Raw genomic sequence first — 15,803 nt, 5'->3', positions numbered from 1 at the left:
GTGTTTAGAAACATCTGGTTATTTTCATCAGTACGATAGGAGGGCCCATCAAAGTCACTTCACTCTCTACAGCTATAGCTGGAAAAGGGAATTACTTTAGTAAATCTATGGTTAGTTATGTAAGCCTGCTTGCATGATGATATAGCATCTCAAATGCATACTCTTGGTTTTTTAACATAATTTATGATTTTCTACCTATTGCTTACTCTTTGCAATTCTGATATTTTTATAGCGTTGGAAAATTCTTAATTGCCAACTGATTTATCCTCTGTTAGGGACTAAATGGGCAGCCTTTGGACTTCAAAGGGCATTTAGACTGCATTTGCTGCTTGGATGGGCCTTTTATGCAACTTTTCTTTTGCAGAGTTGTAGGGCTACAGACAAACAACAAGTCTGAATTTTACTCTTATTACTTTTAATTTGTTTGCTTTGTTGAAGGTGCACACAGATGTACTTGCATTTTTAAGGATGTACTAATAATTGATTATTTTTCATTTTAACAGAACTGATGTTCAGATTTATCACTGACTTTGTGCTAGTACAAGATGTTTGTAAATTGTACTGATATCCTGATGGTATTCTACATTTCTCATAAAGTATAAATGACCAGTCAAGAGTGCAAAGTCATTAATAGCCAAGAGTAGACAGTTGTACGCTCCTGGGACATGTTGAGACTTGATAAGTCCCACTCCCTGAAGATAGAAATAGTACACTAGAAATAGCATCGAGGATAGAGGAGCAGCTCCAAAGATATTTACTTTTAAAAATAACAACATTTTTTCTTAATTATGTTTACTACTATGGTGCTCAAACAAGGACCCATTGTGCAAGGACACAAATATAGTAGCAGACATCTTTTTCCCCTAAAGGAGAGCAATTTCTCTGTGATTCTACTCTTTGAAGTATTTTGTGGGTGGAGCACACAGTGCCTCCCTGGTTTCTTTTGTGATTTAATTAACCAAGAACACGCTATGTGCATGGTACTTTCCAAAGCTGATGTAGTAAATCTTTCCTGGAGGACTTTAAACACAGTGGGATGTCTCACTGTGCTATTTGCAGTGGCTTTACTCTATTCTTGCTTCAGTCAATGACAAAACCTCCAGGGAAATTAGTGAGGATGCATCCACACACAAGCCAGCTCTTATTTTCAGGATCACGAAGTGCAAGGGAATGGAACGTCTAGAGATAGAGGCTAAAGAGTTAATCATGTTGGTACTGTGACAGGTAGTCTTCTGACAGTTCCAGGAGATGACTGCATATGTTTTTATTTAGATACTCTATAATTATATAGACTTTCAGCTGTTTGGGCCTTTTGGCCCTTCTGTAACGTGTGATGAAGATTGTCTATTTAAAAAATAGAATGAAAGCTTAGGTGAGAGCAAATGGGTTGCTAAATTGTTTATCTGTCCCACCCCAAAAGGAGGGAGTGACCTTGAGGCAGATATTATATGTGAACTGGAAAAGATGGGTATACTTTATACCTGTGGACCATAATACTTTGCTAACTTTTGCTGCTCATGAGAGTGGTTTTTGGCAGATTTTACCATCTACAGATGATGTGTGCCATTGATTTTGGAAATGTAATCTGGGGAAATGTATTCATAATCTGAACAGACAAATACTGAGTATGTAGCCGTTAGTTTGGGATACAGGCATAGCTAATTGTTTTTGTGTAAAATGGAGATGCCCAGCTCATCTGTGTAAAAATTCCATTATTAATGAGAAGCTACAGCAGCAATAATCTCTTGCTACAGGAACATTTTTTAAAGTAAACTCAGTTCTTAGTCACTCATTTTCATTTTCAAATCTGTAGTCCTCTGGTAATTAAGCATGGGACATCAGAGTTTCTTAATGAGTGGCCTGATAATGTGACCAGCAATTTGAATACAAGGCACCGTGTGAGATTATTTAGTGCAGATTTGGAGTCCTTGCTGCAGCTGGGAGGAGTGCTTGCATTCCCTCCCAAAATATGGACTTTGTAGAGTAAGAATTATTTGTCAGAATAATGTGGTGGTTGAAGTTGTCCCAGACATTTTTATCATGTACCATGTCGTGGGATGGGGATGCAGGAGCTTTCCTGTGTATGCATTCTGGAAACACGAGAGGTATAAAACTGGCTATGGCTAATCAGGATTATTCCTGTCACTTGGCTGTGGAGAAAAGTTGCTGTCTAGGTTTTTTCAATGTCTGTGCAAATGTGCTTACCTGGGCATTCAGTGCTGAGGGCAACCTTTTCCTAATCTGACAAGTAAAGAATCTGGAATATTCCAAACATTTTATTTTGTTCTTTGGGCTAATCAAGGGAAACGTGTGCCACATTCCAGCTAAAAGCTACATGATATATTTATTTAAAATAAAATAGAAGTGTCAGATAAAAGAGGGATTTTCACACTCTTCTCTCATGTGTTCTATGGAGGTATTTTCATCTTTCTCAAGGTGATTATTCCTAAAGAAGGAATTGTGCTATTTGGTTTTTCTTTCCATGTCATGTTCAGAGTTATTTCTGGCAGGGAAGGGCAGTCTGCTGCTTTGGTCTTAGTGGAAGCTGAGGCAGATGCAGGAGGAGCAATGCATATCCTTCTTTCTTTGCAGGATTGTTCTGTGCTCAGGGAAGTATCTTGAGGGTGTTTCTGAGGCCTTCTCTGAGCAAAGCCAGCATGTGCCCAAGTTCATCTCCGTTTAGCAGGGTATTCAGCCATGTTCTTTGGTCTCTGTGATATCAGAATTAAGCACGGAATTGTAGAATTGATTCTTTTGGTGTTTTCTCACTAAAGATATGTTTAACAGGGTACAGCAGTGTTTTTGGGAAGGTCATGTTTTCATTAGGGAAATAAAGTAGTAGTTAATAAAGAAATTAATAGTAATGTGGATATGTGTGCCATATGTGCACAAGCAGAGCAGACCTGGGGGGATTTTGTGGGGTTTTTTTTGGGGTTTTTTTTGGTTTTTTTGAGCAGGATTGGTGATGGCTTCAGTGACCTTGGGGGTTACACAAGTTCTTTAACAATACCTTGAAGGATGCAATGAGAATAGCAAAGGACTAGACTCAAGTGCAGTGAGGGTTGATGGGCTGGAACTCCCAGTTTGCAGCTTGCATCTGTGTTTTAGACAGTGTTTAATACTGAGTCAGCTGAGCCTGCAGACCAAGTTGTCCATGTGAAGAAATGGTTCAAAAGCCCCTTGGCTCAGAGGCTCTGCTCATGAGCAGTTCCTTGTGCTCATCCTGCTGTCACTGTCTCCCCAGCAGAAAGATCAAGCATCCTTCTCCCAGCTGTCTCCCACACATAAGGCTGCATTGACCCCTAGTGTGTCTTCCCTGGAGAAAGCTATAAAAGAAGAGATATTTTTTCAGCTGACTCAAATCCAAAAGATACAGAGAGGGAGTTAAGTAGATAGCTTTGGTGTGGGAGGTCGTATGCAGCTCCTACCTTCACTTCTTAATCCACCAGCATTTTGCCACAAGTATCACTAAAAGTGTGGCTAGATTCTACCAATATTTTCTTTGGGTTTTGCTATCTAACAGTCAGCTCTGGAGCTTTCATTTTGAAAAGGTTTTTAACAGATGGCTTTGGGGGGCACTTTTCGAAATTAAAATGCAAATAAAAAATTGCTGTCATATTTTCAAAGTATGTGGTCTGTGTTATGTACAAATCTGTGGGATGAATCACAGTGGACACATGCCAGCTTACCTTCTGATATGTACTTTGATGATAAATATTGTGAGCATCCCTTTAACTTTAGGTGAAGGTTTTCCTTCTCTAGTAATTTTGTTAGAACTGTTTGCACAGTGGAGGAGCTGAGCCACTTTTGGGGCTGATCCCTGAAGATGGAGCTGCTCAGAGCCAGATTCAAATCTGTTAACATGGAATAGCCAGTATGTGACATTCCTGCTCCTGTAGTGTTTGGAGACCAGTCATTTCCCTGTGTCTGTAAGAAGAACAAGGTGCTGTTCAGGGTGAGAGAGGGGCTTAAAGTCTGACTTTATGTGTGGTATGTGAGTTAGTATTTAAACTACAGTCTCTTCCTTTTGAAGGTGTGTTTTTTACACTCTAATTCTGTTAAAGTCAATGAAAAATGCTTTTTCAGGCTTCTCACAATTTCACAGCTGATTTTAATGTAGCAAGAGAAATTTGCAGGTGTAGAAAGCAGAGATCTTGAGGACTGCTTCTAAAATTTTTTATTTTATGAGGTCATTTGCTTTGGGTTTTTCCCCCTTTTTTGCTTTGCAGACACTATTGGTGCTAAGGGCTGGAACTGGCCTGGATGGGAAGGTGATGCTTTGACATGAACCACTTCAAGAGCAAAGGAAAAGTGGCAGTCACTGAATGCTGTCTCATACTGTGGCTGGCCACTGTGTCATATCAATTTCTGTCAAAATGGATTACCAGTTCAACAGAATTGTTAAATGTCTTGCCTTTGTAACTGGAAGGATGTTACCCTCTGCTTAAAAACTTCAATTCTGCAAATATTTATGGAAACCTATACACACTTGCTTTTGTGCCAGATTGTCCTTTCCTCTGACTAGTTAGTATAGAGCAAGCCAATGTTCTGTCCCCGACAGTCACCCCAGTTGCTGATTTAGATCTTCTTGCCAGAGGTCTGTGTCTGTACCTTCTCAGTTACTGATGGCCATGTAAAGTGCTGCTGAGCAGCAGTGGGGTATTGAGAACACTTCTATTTAAATAGAATTTGTTCACTTTTCTGGCATTTTCCGTTGTGATGAATGTATAGGGTCATTATGTCACCCCCCAAGTCTTCATTCATGAATTTAACTGAAAGCCATGAACGCTCAAATGAGTGAGGTTATCACAGCAGCTCCTGACATGAACAGAGATATTAGGTTTCACTAATATTTTTTCAGTGAAATTTTGCAAGGGTGTCTGAATGTCTGGTACTGGGAATAAAATTTCCTCATTAGTCATCAGCAGGTAATTCTGAATTATGTGAAAATTGTTTATTTGAAGGTTCCAGAAGTTTTCATTATACTTCCTTTCTAGCTTTTGATTATGAAGTTTCTTGGTATGATTTTGTGCTGCTGTAATGGAGCAGTATTTAACTTGAATTGGGAAGTTATTGCAGACAAGTGTTGGGCAAAAAAAAAGTCATGCCTGTCATATCTCTTTATGCAAGTTAGAGATTCTTTCACTTTCTCTTTTATCATCAACTTTTTTTTGGTCATCATCCTTTTTTCCTCTTTTATCATCAGTATGCTCTTTTTTCAGCAACTTTACACACTCCAATTTTGTGTGCTACCATTCCTTAGAATCCATTCTTTACTAAAATTTTCCAATATATTTGCCCACTTCCACCACTGCTACTTTAGCTTTCTCATGATAAAGATGATGTTTTAACCTTTCTGCAGTCCTTTCCCAAAACATGCTCTCAGCCCATTCCTCTGGCTTCATTTTCCTATCTGATTGAAGTCATTGTCTTCAGATGAGATTTTTAAGCCTTCTGCAGTTGATCCTTTGAAACAGAGGAGAAGTTTTGATGCTAAATGGAGCCACAGCTCTTGCATCTGAGCTGTGCTTCCTGGAGGTCTCCCACTGAAGTCCCTTGCTAGATGATTTACTCCTACCTGCTCCTACCTACAATTTTTGTATTTGCAGGCAGGTCCTTCCAGGTCACGTACTTTTATTCTGTTGCCTTGTATGTTGCTCTATAGAAGCCAGAATGAACATTCTGGGACACCTCTTATGGCATCACAGCTGTGAGGTCTCTTTACTCTTTGGCTCCAGTCCAGAGCAAGTTGAAGTCAATGGAAAGATTTGAATGCCACTGCTTCTTCATGAATCAACTGTGCATGAATGCTTGATAGAGGTACACCAGAAGCACAAGAAGAAAATTGTCCTTACAATGACTCTTAGTTTTGAATGTCTTTTAATAATAGTTTCTCACTTGTATCAGTACTTCTCAAATAGAGTGGGTTTTTTCTACATTGAAATCATGGTAGTGATTCTTATGTAAGCCTGAAATAACTCAGTTAAAATCAGGATGTATGTTACTCAGTTGGTATTATGGCTGTTTAAATCTCAGAGGATGTGTTTTTGTAACAGTGCTGCTATTTTGCTTTTTGTTTTCAAGATCTTGGTCTGCTTCCATGCAATAAAATGAAAATGGTTTCATTAATTCCTCTTATAGTGCTGGAGCTTACCAGTATAACTAATAATCTTTTTTTAAATTTTTTTTTCAATAACATATTCATCAATCTGAAAGGTAGAGCAGTAGGAAAAAAATCCCTTCCCTGAATACATGCACAGAACAAGTATGACAGGCTCATGTTTACGTGGTCAGGTTACAATCTGTAAATGTTTGAATGACCTTACATTCATATATTTGAATGGGAAAATGTATTAACCTTTTCAGAAGAGAACACTGCTGTCTAGAATCTTATATGCAACCTTTAGAGTTGTGCTCACAAATATTATGCCCATGGCTGTGTATGATTTAAATAGTCATGGAGTGTCTGATGTCAGCTACTTCCCCTAAATAAAATACTCAGGACATGTACACCTGGTTTGGAGCCAACTGGCTTTGATTTGCTTCCTTTTCAAATGCCTTCATTCATAAGTGAGCAAAGTGATCCTCATGCTGTGAAAAAGAAACCTAGAAGTACATGGTGAATACAATTTTACACTAAATAGGGACATACTTTCAGTTTTTTACTAAGCTCAGTGAGAGTTTTATCCAGCTTCCTATAAATTAAAGAGAAATATTTCTTTTGAGTTCAGTGGGATTTTGACTAGAGCCATATTTATACACTGCATCAGTGATGGGAGCAGCAGGAGCCCGAGGGATAGGAAAAAAATCATGGATATTTGTCCAGTCCTCTGCCACTGGGAAAGACCTGACTGCCACCAGAGGCAGGGGATTAGTGCCTTGAGACAGTGACTATTGCGAGGCAGTGAGCTCAGAGGAGTACAGAGCTATAGTGAAAGGAAACTTCTTGGCCACTGCTCACTCCTGGGAGCCATCTCAATGGGCAGAACCATGGGCCCCGAGGGCTTGTGAAGTGACTGCTGGAACAGGGAGTAAGCTGGAGAAAAAGTTGATTGGAAGTTTAAATCTGCAAAGAATTCAAGGTTGAGTAAGTGTCTGGGGAAGCATAATCTGAGTACCTGGAGGCATAAAGCTGTGTGTGAAGAGTTTAAACGTAAGGTTAAGTGTCAGGAATAGAGATATGCATTGCTTAGCAATGGGTCCATGTCTGCACTGTGAAATGGGCATATAAGCATGGGAAAATATGTATCTCAGTGCACTTTACTCTAAACAGGTTCACACAGAGATGACCTCTCAGCAGGGTGTCCATTAAGACGAGGACCAGTTTTTATGTACTGAGCCCTTGCTGTTGCACATTGCAGACTCAAGTGGCCATTCCTTGTCTGAGCAGAAAGCTTGGAGATGCTCTTACAGTCTATAATCTCTAGATACAGTTTGTCTCCTTCTCTGCTCTTGGGTAGTTTATAGACTGGCTGGTAATTTTTGTTTTGTTAGCTGTTTGGTTTTCTTTTTTACCTCTACTTCATTCTTGATTTTCTGCTGCTGACAGTTAGAATTGTCTGTGGTGTGTTTCCCGTTATGGTGCCTCTCTTGTGGTGCCTTTCTTCAGTTCAAGTTTTGTGTTAGATCCTACCATAGGATTTTAATTAGTAGTCCAAAGCCCCATATCTAATGGGGCCTCATCTGAACAAAGGTGCCAAAATGTCTGCGAAGTGCTTTCATAGGATTTTTTAAAACTTTATGCCTCTTAGAATTGCTTGAAGGTTGTTATGACTATTTTACAGCAGGAGATAACACTCCTTTCTAGATAGGGAAGTATGGGAGATTGGATTTAAGGCTTTTTGTTAATATCTGTTCATTCTGAGTCCAAAGGTGTTTAATTTAACAAAACAGTATAAACATCAGCATGTATGGAGGTTTTTATTTACCTTCAGCAGAACACTGATCAAATTGTATCAGAGTAGTTACTTTCTTTGAGAAAGCTGATTCAAAGAAGCTCAAAAGTTGAGAAGCTTGCATGAATTGTCTTTCATTTTTCATGTTCCTCACTGTCAGGAAATTTTAAATGCTTTAAAAATATTTCCTGTGAATGTTTTTAGTAAGGAAATTTTTGGCTCCAGTCTGAACTTGTTTTGGCATTTAGTTTGATCACCTTCATATGAGAAGCTTAAATATTTATTCCTTTCAGAATTTCAAAGCCTAGGTACTGTACCTGAGCATGCTGGATGGTGAAAGTTTCCTTAGAGAGGGGTGTTCATAGTGTCTGACAAACCTACATTGCTAAAGGGGACCTTTTTTTCAGGACTTACAATATTGTCAGTAGCATTGCAGGGCTTTGGGAAGCCCAGTCTTTCAGACCTATTTCGTGTGGAAGCAGCTCAAACTCTATAAACTAAATTAGTGTTGTTAACTTTCATGTACTCTATTGGCTGGGAGTTAAGTTTGTGATATAGGGACTTCTGATTGACATAAATATTGTAATTATTCTTGAAATAACTAATGCCAGTGCAGCAAATTTGGAATATATTTTCAGTTTAAATCCAAATCCATGGTGGTTTCCTGCACACTTCCTTGCACATGTGTTCTTAGTTAAAAATGACATTTTCTCTCATCCAGTAGCTTTTGTTCGTGTGGTTTAGGGATGCAGCTTCATGTTCTTAGAAAGATGCAAGGGTCCCAAAATCAAATTTGTCCTGATAGTTCCTATTGATGTAAAGATACTTGTTTATGCAGGATGGCTGAGGCACAAGTTGCAGTTACCAGTTATGATCCTAGTCTAATAGTGTACTGAGTATCTCAAAACATCATCCAGCTTCATGGGTTGAGAGCCCTGGGAAGCACTCTGCACGTTGCAGAAGAGCACCAACTGGTGTAAATTCACTTGTCCTCAAAGAATTTCTAGCCCAACTTTTCCTGTTTATTTGGTGATTCCGAAAAGGACCCAATTGTGGAAAAGTTAAAATGTAAGTACACTTTGCCCAATTGCTTCACGGCAAATTCACACACAAAGGTAATGTAGGTGAAAAGTGTTGACAGAGGAAGTGTTTTAATTAAAGAAGATCTTTAGCTAACAGTTATGAAATTCGATTTTTTCAAAATTTTTCTTTCTTTTTAGGGTGGAAAGAAGTCCTACAGTGGGCCATGTGGGGGCCGCAATTGCAGTGCTGGATGCAAATGTTTTCCAGAGAAGGGTGCACGGGTAAGTTTGTTTACACTAATATAACTTGTTCTTGCCTCTTATCAATCTTTTTAGAAATAAATGAATAAATAAACACCATGTTAATATGTGTAATTCTCAATCTAATGACCTCATGAAATGACAAATGATGAAGACCAGCTGCATTTTGAATGTCCCTGGCCAAGATTTCGAAAGCTGTTCTAAAGATTTACAAATGGCTCGCTTTGTAATGGGTCTTCAAGAGAATCCTATTTCTTTATGGGATCTGAGCCCTAGTTCAAAAGAAGTCAGATGGTTTTTAAGTAGATTACAACAATTAAAATTAGGAAAATCAAAGTAGTGTGGGCTTCTAGCACAGATTTTGCCCAGGCCTTACTGTAATAGCTTCTGTTTATTTGTGGAAGTGTTTTTGATTTGTATATTTGGTTGTGGAGGAGTAATAACTCAGAATGGATCTAAGCAATTCACTTTGAGGAAGTTGCTTGTGTGGCTGAAGTCTTTCTCTCCACAGTCTTCATTTGAAAAAGCCAAATGTTTAAGCAAGATTTCTGTAAAAATCTTTAATTTCTTTTGCTTTTATGAACAGACTATAACTTATCTTAATGCAGCTGCTTATCTCCTGTCGTAGGGGAATGCAGTAATTGACTTCACTCTGCCTGCAATTGCAATGTTAATTTTTGTCCAGACATCATCTACTTAATGTTTTATCTTAAACTCTAGAGCATTTTAACATGTATGAAAATGAATCTTACAGATTTTGCTGTTGGAGATGAAAGGAGGAAAGAGCACACAGTAGGTACCTGAGGAATTCAAAAGGCTTAAAGAGAAGGGAGATAATACAAGGTGTCTTGTTTAATTAATCAGCTGTACTTCCTGAAATCATATTGAAAACTCACCCTCTGAGCAAAACCAAAAGAATTTAAGTATTAATTAAACACTAGCAATCCTGATTTTTTCCTGTTGTCTATTTCAGTGACTCAGTATGTGTATATGCAAGGCATTACTTTTTGGATTGAATTTAGGAAAATGTTGCTATTTAAAAATGATTGTTTTAAAAATTATGTTTTTTCTCATTGTAGACAGAGTTGAGTGTGAATGCTTAATTGATAACTGGTGATGTGTTTGCTCTGGAAATAGATAAATTTTTTCAGTTCATCATGTGGCAGAGGGAATGCATGTCTGAACAGATAAGCAGAAAAACTTTGCAAGGAAGTTCTCAATATACCCTAGAACATGAGCTAAAGTGAATTGCTCAATACCTTTTGTGATTAGATACAGTAAGGGACAGACCTAGTTTGGTTCTGGAACACAATATCCTGTAAATGCTTTGACCTTTAGATGGCAATGAGCATCATTCTTCTGTCTTTCTACATTCCTGGGGTCCAACTTGATTGTTTGAAGTGGCCACAATGCTGTTGACCTTGCAGTTTGAGCTCTTGGCATCTCTTTTGTTAAGATGTCACAAAGATTTTAGGCTGTTTTCATTGCTGACCTGAGAACTCATTTGGCTTTTAGCTTATTTCTTATGTGACCTGCATGGGTTGAGCATTTTCAGTCCTCCAAACACATATCCCATCCTGCTGAGACCTGTCCATGGAGTGAAGTGTCTGCTACAAGTGGTAATCTTTCCCTTTTACAACACTACTTCCATCAAGTGTGCTGAGCCCTCCTGACACCTTCTTGGACATCTGCAGGCAGCTACTGGAGGCCTGCCATGCCTGAGGATATGGAGGTGGCTGGCTGAACTGGGAAGCGGATGGTGTGATTATGTATCCTGCAGCACAGCTTGTTTCTTGCAGGACACTGTACAGCCTGAGGCTAATTCCTTGGCTTCCTGCCTAGCTGCTTCCTCACTGCTGCAAAGCCTTTCAGTTCAGAAGGGGAGACAGGACTTTGTCAATGCCCTGAATCCGTATTTTGTTTAAAAAAATTTTTCAGCTGTCAATTTTCCACAATTAACCAGATCAGAATAAAGCTAAACTTTCTTTTTGAAAGAAGGAAATAGCTAAAAAGCACAAGAAAAATGACAATAAGCTGACAGCTTAATGAAAATAATATAATATGAAAATAATATAGACAGTGTCCTTAAATGTCCTCCTTTTTGATCAGATCAAGCTTTAGCATTTTTATTTAGGCAATAAAAATATCAAAACTACATCAGACTACTTGATTAGTAAGAGATGTTTCTAGAAATGGGATGCAGATGTGTGTAGTCCACAGGTGCCCATGTTCTTGTTTTTGCTATAGACTGCTGCTGTATTTGCAGGAGATGTTAAAAAAACACCAAAAACCACAAAAAAAAAACCTCTGACCAACTAGAAAAACCACCCCAAAACTCAACAAACCAGTATAATTTCACTATCTGTAGGACTAATAATCTCTATGCAGTGAGTCTGCAATTTGTGGAATAATTGAGATTCTTTTCTGAAGGAAGGGTGGTACAGTGCTTGTCTAGCAGCCCCTTAGGTAGCTCTCCTAGCAGTGTGGTAAGGTATAGCTCCTAAAAGAGAAAAATTTCCCTTCTGTTGTCCAAATGCTTGCCTTGCATTTGAAAAGCTGTAATGTTACCTTGTACCAATTTTAGGCTGTGCATTGAATCTTGATATGATCCAATTTACTGTGAAGCCTGCACAAGAAGAAATCTGTTATGGAAGCATTCTTCATCTTAGCCAGTGATTCAGAACTGGTTCTTTTATCTAATGATGAGTTAATGAAAAGCCTGTCTCTGTGTAATTCAATGGTCAAACTCATGGCCATTGCAGCCATTCTCCCCTCCTTATCCATTTTTATCTTGTAAAGATCTGTGAGTAGCAATCCAGTGATTTGTGCAGAGTCCAGTTCTTCATGCAGAAGTGTTACCTTCACTGAAGGGTCCCAGCCAGGACCTTGTCTGGAGGTTTTCTGGAGGTCAAGTTAAAAGGTTAAACTGAGTGTGTGGCTCTTACTACTGAAGTGCACAAAGAGATATCTACACATGGTATGCTAGGGTAACAGTAAATGTAATAGCAAGTGAAGCCCAGGAAAGTGATTTTAAACCTAGAAGTTTTGGATCTGGTTGTTCTGTTCCCCTAAACTGCTTTGTTAGAACTTGTGCTGATTTTGATATGAGAGCTAATGTAATGCTCTGCAAAGAAAATGCCAGGGCACTTCCCAGAGGTTACACGAGCCCCTGCCTAGCTGGAGTCTCTAGGTGAATGTGTGGATCTTCTAAATCTTTGTGTCCCTACTCTCATTTTTCTGGCCAGCTGAGTTACCAGTTATCCAGCTAAGGCAATTTGAAAGGGAATTCTGCTGTGATAGTACCCGAATGAACCCTGGTACATACAATTTTCTGGGACAGGAGACAGTCTGAACACAAACTTACACTGAACCCACTTTTGCATACAAGACTTACATACAGTCAGCTTTAGGAACAACAACTTATGGGTAGAAAAAGTGCTTTATGTTCAAATATGAAGCACAAGAGGAAAGGTGAAAGAAAAGCAATGATATTAATAAAAAGTTAAACGAGGAGGTGAATTCTTATACTAGTCCCTATCCTAGTGCAAGGATATGTTCAGTTTCAGTGCAGGTGAGTGACCTACAGCTAGGAGATTTTTGGGACTGTCAGAAGAATGTACTGTGTTTAAAAAAGTGTTTTTCATTCCTCTTGCTCACTGTTTGGTCACAGTTTATGGGCAGGGATAATGCTGCTGAAAGTTTCATGCTGTATTGGTGGCTGTCTTGCTAAGAAATGCTCTGCAGATAAGTCAGCAGGGAACAGGAGGCATTTTTCATACTTTCAGAGTATCAAGAAGCACTAAATAGTTGGCAGCCTGCACCATTTCATTTTGCAGCTCATTTTGCATTTGTTTATAATAATGTTGGCTTTTTTGTTTTTATAATGTCATCAACTTTCAAACACTCACGAAGATAAAGTAGCAGACCCAGTCTCTGTTGCAAGTATACCTTCTCCTGATGCCTGTTCACTTATCTTGGAATTTATAACAATATTAGAGTTTGTTTCAAACTTTGCTCAACATGAGCTAATCTTTTGGGTTTTTTCATTCTCCCCCACCAGAAAAGAAATTAAGGAAAAAAATTTAAAAATTGTTTCCAGGACTTCACAAACTACTCAGGAGAGGCTGTGTCCCAGGCAGCTTTTACAGCTTACAGGTGCTATAAATTGGCAAAACTTGATGTTACTAATTATATTTTTTCCCTGTAATATGTAATCATATCTATATATGTAATGTGTTCTTTAAAGCCCATTCAAATATTATGATATGATTGATTAGAAAACTATTAATGGTGTTATGGAACCACTTTTCTGTCTCAAAAAATATCTCCACAGAGACTGTTTCTAGTGACTGGTGTGGTTGGAAGGGGGTGTATCTGTAGAATGAGGCAGTTGGTTCTGGGGACGTGGTAGACCCTTTACACTGGTCCAGTAATGTTAAGGACTGCTCGAGTGCATCAGGTAAGCCAGGGAACCTGTCCCCTGACCTGGTCCCACTCAAACAAAGTCCTCTTTGTCTACTCCAAGACTACACCACAGGGTGAAGCAAAGCATTGTGAGTAGGAGGAATTGACTAAGATTGAAAGATTTGCTGAAAAATGTGGTTGCTATCTGAATGAAAGGTTGCTGTGCCCAGAGATACATGCAATTCCCCATGTTTTTTCTGAAGTTAAAATAATGACAGTAAATGTAGTGTAAATTATCTCTGGGCAATCAGTTTTGATAGAATTACTGTGGCATTCAAAGAAGCAAGAAAAGCTAGACAGATCTTCAACATCCATGCAGTGAACAGCGTAACCTGAGGTCAGAACTTTGGATGATTAATCTAATTGTTATCTAGCATAAACTAATGTCGCACTGGCAAGAGATCTTAGATTAACTTTTGTCTGGAACTAATCCCCTCAACTTAATGCTGGGTGTAAGAAGTGTCTCTCTTATGATAATTAGTTGAAGATTGGTTGACCTTTCTTTGTTATGAGATTGTAATAATTATAAATTGTATTGTTAATAATGTTTGCTGATGTCTCCTTTGGCTGGTTGATCGCTCTATTTGAACAGGCAGAGATTTCCTGATGAAACACAATTTCTTTGAAAGTGTCGACTCAACAAAATGATTCTTTTTTGCAGAAGTGCTTTACACAAACATATTTGCTGGTGACAAAATTCTTTAATGCTGTTGGTTCAAACTTCCCCGTGTTTCAATGTGGCTTCCTACTGCCTGGCTTGACAAGCACTGTGGGACATAGTGCTGCCATTTGGATACCCGTGGCCTGCAGGTTGACCAGTTAAAATCAAAACAGACTGTGAGACTCTGCCATTTCTTTCAAACTGACAATGCCCAGGTGTGAGCAGTGCTAAATGCACTAACCATGGATACAGGTGCAAGTAATACTGGGATTGTTATCTGGTTATTTTTGTAAAGATGGACTATATGTAAATAATGTCTAATTCTTGTTCCAATTCCCTTCTGGTTAAACATATAAAATGCCATCATTTGGTTTGGGAAGAGGATTATCTATAACATTGAAAAATGTTGACCATCTGTTTGCTGTCATTAAGAAGTTCTGGAAATATTTTGGAAGAAAATGAGGTAATAGTTAAGTCAAACAAGTTACGTGCCAGCTGCTTTTTTTAACAACTGCCAAGGTTTGTTTTTTTTTAAAGTAATAAAACAAACTTTGCCAAATGTAGCATTAAACAATTATTGTACATGTCGTCCTGACTGAACCTAAATACACTGAGCTTAGCTCTCTAATGAGAACCATGCCAAATACTAAAGCAGCATTAATAAAACCAAACTCATTGCATTTGAAAGGGTTCCTTATGCAATGGGTGTCAAGACCAAACCTGTACCTATGTGCAGTCTTACATCATCTCTTAGGGAAGACTTCTGGAGGGGACAGGCCCCCATCCTACCGTAGAATCAGTAACAGTAACAACTGTGTTGAAGCAGGGTAAGCACAGAGGCTCTGGTAGCAAAGCCTTCTCTGTGATTTGGTTTGCAGTTTGGTCTGAGAGGACATGTGTACTAAGAGAGGCTAAATATATTCTAGGAAATGTATATTGTTAAGATTTCCACAGCTTTCAAAACTAACCAGGGTCCATGGCATTTCTGTGTCACCAGCGTGGGTGAGGTTACTCTGTGACCTGAAACTGTTTTTCACTCTGCCTGCAAGGGCAGCAGATTTTGTAATTGCAGTGGGGACCTTTGAAATCAACCAGAACACAGGTCTTCAAGCTGTGCTCCATAGAGCACTTCCAGATGGCTTAGAAAAACCCAGTGAAGATGTGTCACTGTTCAAGTAATTCTGCTTCATGTGAGCTTTAACCCAGCATTTAAAAGTCTTTACACTGTTTTGGAAGAAAATAGAGCATTTAAAAAGCTCCTTGTTTCATCCTACAATGCTGTGAGTTGTCTTAGTTTAAGAAGTTGTGTAGTTGTGTAGTCTCACTATACCAAGTGAATGTCCTTTTTGTTTCTGTTTTTTAGTCTGAAAGTTTCTCATTTTCCCAAACTGAGCTTCTCAGAGGTGAGGTGTTACTGATATGGATGACTCCTGAAAGTTGTGCTCAGCTGGCACGGAGTGGGTCCCTCTGCCCTGTACTGTTATAAATCCTCCTCATCCG

General features: G+C 38.8%; 1 protein-coding gene across 2 annotated transcripts in view; it reads left to right on the top strand.

Annotated features, from left to right (window-relative positions):
* The window catches only part of COL4A6 (collagen type IV alpha 6 chain), a 112,094-nt gene that overhangs the window by 30,431 nt on the left and 65,860 nt on the right, over positions 1-15,803 (top strand). For both annotated transcript variants that reach the window (XM_038164646.1, XM_038164645.1), the window contains exon 3: positions 9,116-9,199. In XM_038164646.1, the coding sequence (XP_038020574.1) occupies positions 9,116-9,199 (84 nt within the window). The remainder of the gene's footprint in view (positions 1-9,115; positions 9,200-15,803) is intronic.

The sequence above is a fragment of the Motacilla alba genome, chromosome 4A, assembly GCF_015832195.1.
Source record: "Motacilla alba alba isolate MOTALB_02 chromosome 4A, Motacilla_alba_V1.0_pri, whole genome shotgun sequence".
NCBI classification, from domain to species: Eukaryota; Metazoa; Chordata; class Aves; order Passeriformes; family Motacillidae; genus Motacilla; species Motacilla alba.
The sequence above is the reverse complement of the archived record's forward strand: the minus strand, read 5'-3'. Positions and strand labels throughout refer to the sequence as shown.